The sequence below is a fragment of the Notamacropus eugenii genome, chromosome 2 (genome assembly GCF_028372415.1).
Source record: "Notamacropus eugenii isolate mMacEug1 chromosome 2, mMacEug1.pri_v2, whole genome shotgun sequence".
Classification (NCBI taxonomy): domain Eukaryota; kingdom Metazoa; phylum Chordata; class Mammalia; order Diprotodontia; family Macropodidae; genus Notamacropus; species Notamacropus eugenii.
In genome coordinates this window covers 200410661-200424506 of record NC_092873.1, presented here as the reverse complement: position 1 = coordinate 200424506, position 13846 = coordinate 200410661, and the positions used below count along the sequence as shown (strand labels likewise).

The window sequence follows — 13846 nt, the reverse complement described above, 5'->3', positions numbered from 1 at the left end:
TACTAACAATAATAGATACCTGATAATTTAATTTTTGTTTTTATTGCAGTAATTACACACACATACACACACACAATGTGTAGACACAACTTAAAACTTTACTCAAAATAGCCTCTGGTATTTACAGAATATGATGATAAAGCATGTAATAATTTTTATTAACTGTACTATACCTGGTTTCCAAGGATAGTGACAAAAGAAATTTTAAGAAGCCTTGAAAACTGGAGCCCTTGTTTTAGTTACACAAATAGAATTCTTTAGAGAGTGTAAAGAACTTTCTATTGATAGAAAATATAGTGGTATTCAGGATATGATAGGAGTCCCAGCAAGTAAATGTTTTAGAAGTCAAACATAATCAGTGTTTTTGGGTTCTTCCCTTGCTTCCTTCCCTCCCTCTTTCTTCTCTACTTCCTCCAAAGTCAAGCACAGAACCCAAGAATCTTGTGAATGCTATTCTACCAAGATATTTTTCAATGAAGAGATGTCTTTTAATCAATTATGCATATTAAAGAACAGTGCAAAACCTTTAAGAACACAATACATGGGAGGATAGGGGACTAAAAAAAAATCTGCCTATCACTGATAATTTAGTCATTACAAAGACTGATGCAGTGGTAAACTGTGGTAAAACAGTGGTAAAAGGACTGTTTCAAAAAGTATGAATATTATCCTCATTATATGATTTGTTGAAATTTTTCAATCTGGATTTGTTACTCCATATTCCAAACTATTTTACAGAATTGTTTATTGTGTCTAATATCACAAATTATCTGAAAGGAATGAAGCAGTTTTTCATTCTAGACATTACTGAGTACTTGATATTTTTAGTAGGAAAATAATTTCATTGCTGGGTTGAATTTCATATGATTATTTGCAGTTTTAAAAAGGAGCTCTTTATTTTTTTGACCACTTACTCACTGGGGGATGACTGTTTATTTGTATTAGGTACTCCGTGTAAATAATGAACCTCCTGAAGTGGTTGCATGTATTTGAATTAGCATTATTTGAAGTAGTGATTATGTAAAATATGATCATTGGTTCCATTGGATAATATGCATTTTGAATTTGAATAATGGGACTGCTTCTAGGGGAATGGTAGTGTAGTACATAGAGCTTGGGTCTGGAGTCAGAAAGAGCTATGTTTAAATCTGGCCTTTTACATTAGCTGTGTGACCCTGGGCAAGTTATTTAACTCTGTTTGCCTAAATCTCCTCATCTCTGAAATGAGTTAGAGAAGGAAATGGCAAACCACTCCAGTATTTTTACCAAGAAAACCCCAAATGGTTTATTAAGAGTTGAACACTACTGAAATGACTGAATTACAATAAGAATTAAGGGGAATACATTGTTCACACTAATTGGGACCTAACTGCAGTTTTGGATCTCGTACCTTTATCAGAGATATCTGAAGCACAAGTGTAGAGGAGATAGATTTATTACCTCTGTTTGTCAGTTACGTGATGATTCCCTGAATTTCTTTTCAAATTCACTGGGATTTTCCAATTGAGACACTGTTACAATAAAGTAACAGCATTTCTATAGAACAATGAACTCTAGGAGGAAATAATAGAAAGGGAAGCCCCATTCAAATAACTACAAACTGCATGTGTTTTTTGTTGTTTATAATATTTGTATAGATACAACTGCTTTACTATTGATTCCATTGTGGAAACCCAGCTAGTACCTCAGAGTCAGACAGGTTAAAATTTTATTAAGGAAATGAATGTCTAGTGTGTGCTAGGTACTATTCTAGACATTAGGAATTTAAAGATATAAACAACATAGACCTTGCCCTCATTGAACTTAATATTCTCTGGTAACAGGGGATGACATGTATCCAAATAACTGTAATTCAATATAGGGGAATAACTAGATAAGAGAGATGAGAAGAAAAATTAAAGAGTGAGGAGTGAGAGATCACTTCCTTTCTAGGGAAATAGGTAAGATTTCATTGAAGATAGGATATTTAGATGCACTTGGGTCTTGAAAAAAGAAAAGAATTTTTAATTGGTGGTGAAGTAATTTATCCATTTTAGAGATGCAATTTTTGGAGGCACTAGAAGGTCAAGGTAAGATTTGTACAATGGACTGCAGTCTTGACTGAAAGACTGCAAGTTTCATTGAAATGGGGGATAATTCTAACTTAACTGGTTTGAGCTTTTTAAAACTTTTTTTCTCCAGAATTTAGGTGTGCTATTCTGAAGTGCTTTCTAAGTCATTAAGTATGATTTCAGAATATTTTGGAGCTAGGTTTCTTCACAAAGGGAAAAAAATTGTTCATTGAGAAAATAAGATTAGACACTTGGAGATTAACTTTGCAGGCAGCTTTTAAGAAACATATTAGTTATAGAGGCATAAAGCAATATATACTATGTGTACCATTCAAAGGACAGAATATATTTCTTATTCTACCCAACTAGTCTTTATAGTACCCATCTCATAAGAATCTGAAGAAATTTTTGTAGTAGTTTGCCCTTACTGGAGAAAAGAAAAATTTACTATAAAAATGGTGTTGACTAAGATTTTTAATTTTACCTTGGGTACTAGTATATAAGATTTTCTACAAGTAGCAACATAGTCTTACTAGATGGATCGGGAATGATCAAAATCTTTAGAATTATGAAAGATTTAAACATTGAAAGGATTTTTGCGCATATGTTTTGGGGACTACAATATTTTTGGGGGGTGATGAAAAAAATGTGTTTTAAAAACCCCTAGTAAAGCCTGAAATCAAACACTAAAAGTATTTCCTTCTATGTAGCCAGACTCAAAGAAGACTGTCTAGGAAATTGTTTCATATCACGTTAAAAAAACAAAAACAAGTAGAAAATAAACACTAATACCCATTACTTTCAAAATAGCCTGCTTGTCTATGCTTTCGTCTGTTCCTTGGGAATTTAAAAGTAATGTTAGCTAGAAGGGGGGAGTAGGTACATCAGTATTGCTGATTTCTCCCATTCCCTCCCTGAGAGAAAGGGAAGTTCTCTCCCTGGGTTCTTGATCTGACCTCCATATCCTGTGGTTAGTTCCCTCTGGATCTTTGATCTGTATAGCTCTAGATCTTCAGAGCCGTCGCTGTGATCTCAGGACAGAGTGTTAGGGATCTCAGAATCCTTGGACACCTGAGTTGCCCCAGTTAAAGTTCTGAGACACTAAGTTGGTCAGTAGTTGCTGCTGCTTCCAAGGGATTCCAAGGCCCTCATCCCAGGCCCTTCTCAGCAAAACCTTCCACTCTTGGGATCTCTAGTCTCAGATGCTTGCCAGGCTATGGGTGTCCTCTCTCACTGTCCTGTACACTCTGTTGCTGGAGGGAGCTTCCTTTCATACTCACCTTGGGGTTTTGGATGACTGTGCAATTCTGTGGTAGAAAATGTCACTGTAGTCTTTCATCAGATTTCTTCATCATTATTTGGTTTGAGTGAATGTTAACTTTTGTACAGTGGTATGTGGGAAAACTGAACAGTCCAGCAGCCATCTTGGCAGGAAATTTAAAGTATGTATTTGAACCCTCAGATATTTATTTCTTTAGTATTTCTGTGGATTTGTTCTAATTATGTACACTTTTTATTCAGGTTTTGACTGGATCTCGTCAAAATTATTCATCTTCTGGCCACCATGATTTCAATAGATGGGAATCTTTATTGAAAATTAAAGAAGGATTGCTAAGGCAGAAGGAAATTGTAATTGACAGGTCAGTATATATTTGAGTTTTTGGGTTATGCTAAATCTGAAATTTTCCTTCCATAGCTATTACTCTTTATTTTCCAGAATGGTTTAAGAAATCCCTAAGTGTTCCTTCAGTAGATTCTTGATAAGATAATTGCATTTTCTGACTTCTATTGTAAATTAGATGTATGCCTGTCTCATTCATATATTGTGTTGTAAAGCTGCTTGATGGAAAAGATTATGCCAATTTTTATCTATGTACTTTTTTTACCTTGTTTTATACATGGTTTTTATATACATGGTATATAAAATGTATACTGAATTGAGTTTTTTCTCAGTCCTAAGTAGTAACATACTCATTGTTAATTTCCCATTTACCAACTTATTTAATTGAGTGTGCGATCTCATCAGCATGTACACTGTCCACTACCTGTAGTGGTATAGATTACATTCATTTACAGCTTTTCACCCTTTATAACTTTTGCCCATGTTCCCTCCAAAAACAAAGACAATAACTACCACAGATGATCTACTATGTATGCTGAGTGCTTTGTTTTAGATTGTTTTATAGCTGTCAACAAAGCATTCTGGTTGCTCACAAATGATCCTTTCTCTTGCATCATGACAAGCCTGTGTCCTTTTCTGGTCATCCATCTCTGGTAACATCCTTTGTGCTGTTTCTTTGGTACAGCTCTTCATTGGTAATATGCTGCATCATGCTTATACATCTCAGTGTTGGCCTTGAGATGGCCAGTAATGTTAATTCTTTAGATAAAGTGGTATCTGCAACCCAGAGCCAAGCCATATATCACTGGATGGCCAAAAGACTGGTCTTATTTCAGAGAGAAGCTTAGGATCATGATAGATTCTACACAGTTCCTCCCTCCCCCAAACAAAATAAACGGAAAACAATAAAAATACCCACGCCTACAGTCTAGCTTTCTATTCCCTTGCTAGCATAATATCTGTAACGTTTTTATTGTTGCTCCAACATTTCTGTCCTTTCTGACCCTCCGTGACCCCAATTGGGGTTTTCTTGGCAAAGATAGTGGGGTGCTTTGCCATTTCCTTCTCCAGCTAAGTTTATAAACGATGAACTGAGAAAAACAAGCTTAAGTGGCTTCCCCAGGATCGCACAGCTTGTAAGTGTCTAAAGCCAGATTTGAACTCTGGAAGACCAGCGTTCCTTGTTCCCAAACCAGTGTTCTATCCACTGTGCCCCCTAGCCCTACATTCAGTGTAGTAAATGCTTGCTTCCTGACTGACTCTTGTGTTTCTGTTTTAACTTACTGTTCGTTCCTGTATTTGTTCAGTATAATTTTCCCCCATTCTGGTCTTTCTCCTTTCTCTCCTCCTGAAAGACATCTAAGCCTGTCCATTTAACTACATATTATAATCTGGACAAAACACATTATTTTTCCATTGACTTTCTCCTTCATGGCTATCTAGTCCACACTCTTTGATTAATTATGGATTTCAGTTTGAAGGTTCTATAAAGTCTCAGGATTTGACACAGCAAAACGTTATCTGCTAATGTGCAGGACCTTCTGATATATGGGAAATGAATCTTCCATTTAGATTCTGTATTGGGCATCCTCCATGACAGTGACAGAAACCTATATTAAGCATACTTTTACACTGTTAAGAAATTCATAATTAGAGATTTATGAAACACAGTTACTTGTTTTTCAAGTAATCTTATATGATTTTTGATGTGTGTCAGGCAAGGTATGCACAGAAAATCAGAACAATTATGTAGATTAAAAAATGCAAATATGGTTAATATTTAGTTATTAACTATAATTTCTGAGTTCAAAATTGCTAGCACAAAATACCAATACTGTAGACAAGTCACTGTATGTTTCTGAGTTTCCATTCTTCCTCACAGGATTATTGGCAGAAGAGTATCTTGTAAGCCTACAATTAGGAATTATTACTGAGTGGGATAGATGAATGAAATAGCAAAAGTAAAAAACAAACCACAAAACTGTGTATACATAATTGTTTCATAAAGTCATTTTTAAAAAATCTTTATTTTCATGTAACCCTGGAAATTAGAAAGGCCTGTGTTCAGAGTCATAGATGGATGAGTCACAGTTTGTGGGTTTAGAGGAAGATCTCTGCATTCTGATGATGCATTCGTTGCTATCATGCCTGCCTTTTACCTTTGACATTTAATTTATGGAAATCTTTCAGTAATTCACATTACTGATTCCGTTCTTAATAAAACTTAACTATCTGTTCTTGCAGAGATAAAATTTTGCCTAACGCCTCTTCCTCCAATAACGAATGTACTTTAGAATGGTAAGGCAAATCCACATTGAATACTTCATTGTTCACCTTTAGCATGTTAGGAAACTGATGATGCTGTGTTGCATTTGCAAGAATATAGTTAACAATACTTAGAACTTGTTGTAAAGTGTAACCAAAAAAAGTAGCTTTTGCACAGAGATTTTACTGATTCAAAATACAATGAAAAGAAATGAGAGGATTTGGATCTGTCAATTAATACTTTTTTTTTTAATCTGTGCAATAAACTGTTCATGTTTTCCTGTCATACACTCACTAAATTTACCAAATTCAGTCCAACTTAAGGACATTAATCTTGAAAGCTGTTAAAGATATCTCTTCCCTGTGTTCTGTTTGCTAGAGTGCCCAAATCAAGTAACTCTTAGTAGCAAAGAAAATCTTCTGTTATGACTTGAATGAAGTATAAAACATACACTGTATCAGTAGTATCAATTGAAGTTGAAGCTAATTCATTGCTGCCGATCAATTATGGTTCTTCTTGAAAGAGGCAGTTGTTTGTACTTTGAAATGTTACCAGGGTCTAAGCATACTACAACTGTGATAGTGCATTCTTTCACAATTTCTGCGTCATTGAACGGCTTCCCTTTTTTCCTGAATGGCTTTCTCTTTATAAGTTTCTTCTGTGGCATTATTTCCAGGTCTTATTGCGGTTTCAAAGAATTGTCTTTGCTTTTCATCTTCATTTTCTACAATACAACCTTTCATGCCTCTCCTTCTAATTTAAAATATTTGTGGTCCTTATGAGCGTTACAATGCTGATGAGCATTGAATTTCTTTAATGTTGATAGTTCAGTATCACAAAGCAAGCAAATTATCTTATCTTTAGCAGAAACAAGATAATTCTCATTAATAACTATTCTTTTCCTTCAGCGTTCTCTTGGTCTTCTTTGACATGGTGGGCTGTTAAGCAGACAGAATTAAAAAATGCTGTTGAGCTGTGTGACTATTCACAAATTTCACTCCAAATGGAAACACAGTGCACTGCTGTCAAAAATTGATAACAGGCTATTCAAAACCTGTAAAATCTTGCCAGCCAGCCTCAGAGCTAAATAATGAGCAGAGCAGCCGTCAGTTTACCCCCTTATGGCTTACTAATGTTCTAATTGTGCAGGTCAGTCTGAGAGGGTTGTTTTGTTGAAACTTATTTTATTCTTGGATATTTTGAATACATTCATTTTAAAAATAAAATATACTATAAAAGATGAACCAAAATGTATTAATAAGAAGAAAAGAATTTTTTTTCTGTAAAATTTGTATTTAGCCAAAAGGCCACACTGAAGGACCTAGAAGGCCACATATGGCCTTAAGACTGCTGGTCTTCTCCTCTCACCCCTCCCGCTCCCCCCCCCCCACCCCCCCACTCTATATAAATGCTGACTAATATAATGGGAAATATGGGTAATGTTAGAACAAGATAACAATAGTTTTTTAAAAAATTGTTAGTAATTTTTTTTCCCCCTGATAATGAAAGTCTCCACAGGCTTTGCAAACTTTATTAGCTCCTCCTCTGGAGCTCCTGTCTCTTATTTTGACTTCATTTTGCATCCTACAGCATGAATTATTGTCTGAATAACAATTTTATATCTATTATGTCATTCATTCAGTTCTGTTGTATTAATAGAGCAACAGGGGGGAAAAAAGAAGAAAAAATGAATCTAGATTGTATCCTTATTAAACAAATGAAATTCATCCATAAATTGAAGATAGCAGTGAATTTTCTAGATGCATCTTTTTTCTTTTTCATGCGTTTATTTGATCTCAAATAGTTGAAATGATGGGGGGGGGGGGTCATTGTACTATTATGTCAACTACTATGAGGCAGTTGATAGGATCACCTTATTTAAAAGTTTTTATGGAGAAAGAAGATGTCCTTCTGTGTTATGCTGTCAAATCATGCTTCACAATGTCTTGTAAAATTCTTTCCTGTTTGTCTTCTACTAAATCTCTGTCTCTTGTTTTTGCTCTCCTCTTCTCAATTAGTAGTCTGTAAACTTCTTTCCTGATCTTCCCACCTTTTACTTACTTTCCTGGATTCATTTCAGAATATTGAAATTATTTTCACTCTTGTCTCTAATACCTTTCCTTTTGTCACAACTAGTTCTGTTTAGTTTTGTTTATCAAAGTTTCAAGTTTTAATCTGTTGCCAAGACTTTCCTCCACCGTTACTATTTTAAATGAGGTGATAAATATTAAAAATTTACCAGTTTTAATTTCTGATGTTTTATATATTTTTATATATATTTTACTTACACACACACACACACACACACACACACAACCAAAAGAAACAAAACCTCTTTGGGATACTTAATTTTTAAGAGTGCAAAGGGTCTCTGAGAGCACTAAGTTTGAGAAATGTTGCTCCATACTCTTTTCTTTGATGATCTCATCAATGTGGATTTGATGGTTCTTAGATCTGCTTTTCCATCTATGTCATTTTTTTGCTTAACAAACTTTAGTGGCTTCCTATTAATAATCTCCAGGATCAAATATAAAGTCCTCTGTTGGGCTTTTAAAGTCCTTCATATTTTGGTCCCTTTCTATATTTCCAGTCTTCTTACACCATACTCAGATCTTTTTAAAGTACTTTTTGGTGCATTGACTTCAGTCTCCTTTTTGTTCCATGCATAGTAACTCTTGATCTCCTCACTCCAAGCATTTTCACTGGCTGTCTCTGTGGTCTGAAATTTTCTCCTCATCTTTGCTTCCTCATTACCTTAAAGTATCATATTAAATCCTACCTTCTTGGCAAGAAGGTCCTCCTTGCTGCTAGTGCCCTCCTTCTGGCATCTCCAACTTATTTTATCGGTGTTTTGTTTGTGCATAATTGTTTGTATTTTGTCTCTCCAGTTAGATAGTGAACTCTTTGAAGACAGAAACTATTTTGGCCCTTCTAACATCCCCAGAACTTAGCACGGTGCTTGTAACAAATTAGGCATATTAGGCTTGTAACATATTAGGCAAATAAATGGTTTATTGACTTGACAAAGAGGTTTAAATCTTATTATACCCTTAAATTTAGCATTTTCCAGTGTAGCAAAATGAGATGTAATAATAAAATAAATAATTGGAATTTATTTATTCATGATTTATTTTTAAAAATGTATTTTTCTTCTCCATTGTTTGTTGGATATGCATTTTGTTGAAAGGTATAAATCAGGATGCTGAATAATATACTAAATTAGGAATACATTCCTAGAGAATGTTAGGAGTATAATTGTGCTTTGAGAAATGATGAAAGGAATGAATCACAATCTAGATTCATTTTTCCTTTTTTTCTTTATACTTTATTAGTACAAGAAAACATGAATTACATTGATATAAAATGAACCAAGAAACTTTGGAAGATTTGTATGAAGTGAAGTAGCGCCAGGAGAACAGTGTTTAGAATAATAGAAAAAGAAACAACTCTTAAAGATTTAAACATATTTTGATCATTGATTCCAGAACACTGATAATAAAGCATAATTAATTCTTAGATCTTGGCAGAAAAGTGGTAAACTGTACATAGAGAATGAGACATAGATATTTTCAGACATGACTAACGTCTGACTTTTTTTTGACTGTGCTTATTTAGTGCAAGGGATGGCCTTTGTTTATATTTACTTTTTATTCTTTGATTCATTGGGGAGCAGATTTATGGAGGGCTAACTAGGTAGCGAGTGACGTCAAAAGAAAAAAATGTCGATGGAATATTAAAAATGACAAACAGAGGGAAGTTGAGAAGGGGACCCAGGCAAGCCAAGGGAGTGTTTGTACTTTCATATTAAATTCAACATATAATTTAAAAATTTTTATGTTTATTAAGTTCAACAAAAGAGTTTTTAAAGTTGATTTTATGTCCTTGCAACTAGGGTAAAATGAGAACTTCCTCTGAGAAGTGCTTACTACTTTTTTGGGTTTTCTTCATGGTAACCAAACTTGAATTTCTCTTGTAGGCAGAAACAACAAATTTCCCATCTACATCAGAGGATAAGGGATAATGAATTACGAGCACAACATGCCATGTTGGTTCACTATGTAGATTGTGAGGATTCTTATGTTGCAGTTGTGGAGGTAAGAGAGAGAAGGAATTTTTTGTGAATGTTTTCTATACTGTACCTTATTCCTAAAAGAATCTATCATTGAACTAAGTAATTGTGTAATTTTCCTAGAGATTGAATGAACAGATCTTTAGGAACTTTCACCTGTTGTTCTTTGCTTTAGCCACATTTGTTTCACGTATAAGGTGTGGTGGCATTTTGAAATTAGTGTATATGTATATGTATATGTATCACTGGACTTGGAGTCAAGGGAAACCTGGGTGCAGATTCTGCTACCTACTCTTAATAATTGCAAAGCCATGGACAAGGTGCTTGTTCCCTCACATATAAGAGCAAGTTGATGCATTTCAAATGAGACAATATGAAGTTGTGAAGTTATTTGTGAACTTTAAAGTGCCTTATGTGAACATCAGTTGTGAACTTTTTCTCCATCAGTTTTATACTTTAGTTATTGAAATACCAGTTTATTATAAGACAGCTTTACCAAGAAATTCCCTATCATAAATTTCAGAGTTCCATTTATATCAAGTCAGTCCACAAGCATTTTATTAAACACTATATTGCAGGTACTGTCCTAAGGCTGGGGATACAAAGAAAGTAAAATATATCTCCTACTCTCAAGGAGATCACATTAAAATGGGAGGGAAAATATAGCCCTCTATGCACATATTACATAAAATAAATAAATGATGATCTTAGAAGAAAAAGGGGAGAAAGGGAGACAAACTGGGAAAAGCCTTCAGTGAAAGGTAGGATTTTATACTCATCCTGAAGGAAGCTAGGAGTCAATAGTGCCTTTCCAGGAAGGGGGGGATATAATGAAGCAAATGCATGGAGTTAGGAATTCTAGTGTAGTGTTCAGAGAACAACAAAAAAGGGCCAGGGTCACTGAATTTTAAAGTACACGGAAAGGAGTTAAGGGTAAGAAGATTGGAATGGTAGGAAAGGGTCAAGTTGTGGAGGGCCTTAAATGCCAAACAGATAATTATATATTTGTATATTTGATCGTGGAGGTAAAAGGGAGACAGTGAACTTTATTGAATTTGATGATGGGCTGAGGTGACATGGTCAGACCTGGACTCTAAGAGTATCACTTTCACAGCTAAGTGAGATTGGGTGGGTGAACCTGGTAAGAGACTTGAGGTAGAAAAATCAGCCATCACATTCTTTCCTATAAATATGAGGTGGTAAGGGCCATCACTAGGGTTGGGACTGTAGAAAGAAGTGGAAATGTGAGAGATACTGTACAAGTAAAAATAATGAGATTTGGTGCAAGGAATTGGATATTGGACGTGAGGCTAGTGAGTACTAGATGGTAACATTGGAATATGAGCCTTAATTCGACCATTAAGAAAGTTGGGAAGATAGCAAGGGGATTGGGGAAAGATAATGAGTTCTATCATGGACATAATAATAACTTTGTCCATGTGAAACATTTACTTTGATATATCAGTTAGGCTGGTGGGATGGGAGCCTAGAAGAAGGACTAGGACATATATACAAATACATCATTATAAATGATACTTGAACCCATGGGAGCTACTAAGAATTGGTGAGATAGTATAGTGATAAAAGAGGAGGGCCAGGAGAGAGCCTTTGAGTTACCCACTGTTAGTGGGAGTGACATGAAGACTCAGCAAAGGAGACTGAAGAAGCAATTACAAAGAGAGAAGGAGGAGCACCAGGAAAGACTAGTTGCTTTTAAAAAAAGATTTAATTAATTTTTAGTCTACAACATTCAGTTCCACAAGCTTTTGAGTTCCAAATTTTCTTCCCCTCCCCCACTTCCCTCTCTGCGAGATGGCATGCAATCCAATATAGGTTCTTACATATACATTCATATTTAACATTTTCACATTAGTCATGTTGCAAAGAAGAATTAGAACCAATGGAATGAACTATGAGAAAGAAGAAACAAAACAAAAAAGAGAGAGAACAAATTGTATGCTTTGATTTGCATTGAAACTCTCTAATTCTTTCTCTGGATGTGGATAGAATTTTCCATCATGAGTCTAGCATCACAATTACATAATCAAGATGGTAAATGTGCAATTTGAAGAGTATAAAGAAAATATTAAAGGCATTATGATAGCATCCATCCAGCAGAGGGCTCTCTAAGATAGGAAGCAAAGATAAGTTTGGGGAGGGTGGGGGCGAAAGGGGCAGAGGAGGCCCTTAAAGGATATTGCAAAAAAAGATGTGATAGGTGAATTTTGGATATTTTCTGGGAAATTAGAAGTTATAAGTAAATCCCCTTTGGAAAAATAAGAGCAGTGTACCAAGGTCAGGGGAGCATCATGTGAATAATTCTAGGGACTAAGAGTAGTAAACATTTACAACCTAGCATAATTTCATTTTCATTAAAAACTAAGTAAAAGCATGATTAGAAGAGTATAAATGTGATGGCTAAAATTCTCTGTCACTGTTGATTATTTTAATTCTTTCAGATAGCGAAAATGACCATGTTGATTGGTGAAAGAAATAGTATGTATTTGATCTATGGTAGTTTTCATTAAATAGGATTTGTAAAAGATAAATTGCCTTGGGAGCTCTTTTAAGATTGTATTTTAAATATACGTATATATTTTTAAACATCAACTAATTTAATAATAATAATAATTAGCACTTCTAGTGCTTTCGGGTTTGCGAAGTTCTCTAGAAATATTATCTTATTAGATTCTCACAGTAGCTCTGGAAAGTAGGGGCTATTATTATTCCCTTTGTACAGATGAGGAAAATTAAGGCAAGCAGAGTTAAATGACTTGTAACTTACTGTAAGGTGGCTGAGGCCGGATTGGAACACTGATCTGACTTCAAGTCCAACGGTGTCACTGTGCCACTTAGTGCTAATTTAAGGTGGATTGAGGAAAGTAAGATATTTATGTATCTGAAAGACAAAAGAAATGTTATCTTTTGAGTCAATAGAGAATTGAGGCTTTCATCCTAAAACTTTAAAAATTCTTATGTTCTTTTAGTGTTGGATAGGTCTAAAGAAGAAAAGAGGGTTTTGATTTGCTAAATTCTTTTTACCAGTATTTACCACGTGGTAGGTATATTGTTGTTGATAACTGTTTAAATTATAGGCCTTCCTTTAGAAATCTTAAGGGCACACTTTGTTATAGGAGAATGTATTAGTTCTTTCCACTTAGATCCTATCTTCATGCCTCATTATGTTGTAGAAGTAACTGACATTTGAATTTTTGTAGACTCAAGCTCTGGTATATCCTACCAAGGTAGAAAGGCCTTGAGTTACCCACCTGATGAGAAAGTGTATTTGTCTCGTCTGTGTGCTGCCTACTTGAGACTGGTTGGCCATATTGAGGTGAATATTTTGGCCACAGGTTGTGAAATAATGACCAAATTTGATTCCCATGAAGAGATGAAAAGACTTCTTTTAATTTTATTTTTAATTTTTTTAATGAATTAATTAATTTAGTTTAATTTTTACTTTTAAAAAATGTTTGCTAGGTGTAGATGTAGGTTTTATTTACTTCTGAGGTAAAAAATCAGTTCTTATCCTTAAGAACCGCTGATAACCCAATTTCTATTTCTGTCTTTTTTCAGTGGGAAAGGAGATTGTTTTGTTTTTCTTTTCTTTCAAACAGTATATATGGCCTTTGTTGTTCTTTATTAATAGCTATTAATGAAGCTGGGGACCTTTTTCCCCTATCTAATTTGAGTCTTGCATTTTAGTTTGTTAATTTTTAGCAGGGGTAACTTCATATGGAATAGTAACATTCACTCTTTTGAAGACTGATTGCTTTAGTTATATTTTTAAGTGTTATTATTACTTTTTGTTTTTACACAGGAAAGTACCCATGCCCCTT

General features: G+C 34.6%; 1 protein-coding gene across 5 annotated transcripts in view; it reads left to right on the top strand.

Annotated features, from left to right (window-relative positions):
• The window catches only part of CEP85L (centrosomal protein 85 like), a 205696-nt gene that overhangs the window by 163092 nt on the left and 28758 nt on the right, over positions 1-13846 (top strand). For all 5 annotated transcript variants that reach the window (XM_072643149.1, XM_072643151.1, XM_072643147.1 and 2 more), the window contains 2 exons: positions 3573-3691; positions 9915-10032. In XM_072643149.1, coding sequence (XP_072499250.1) covers positions 3573-3691; positions 9915-10032 — 237 coding nt within the window. The remainder of the gene's footprint in view (positions 1-3572; positions 3692-9914; positions 10033-13846) is intronic.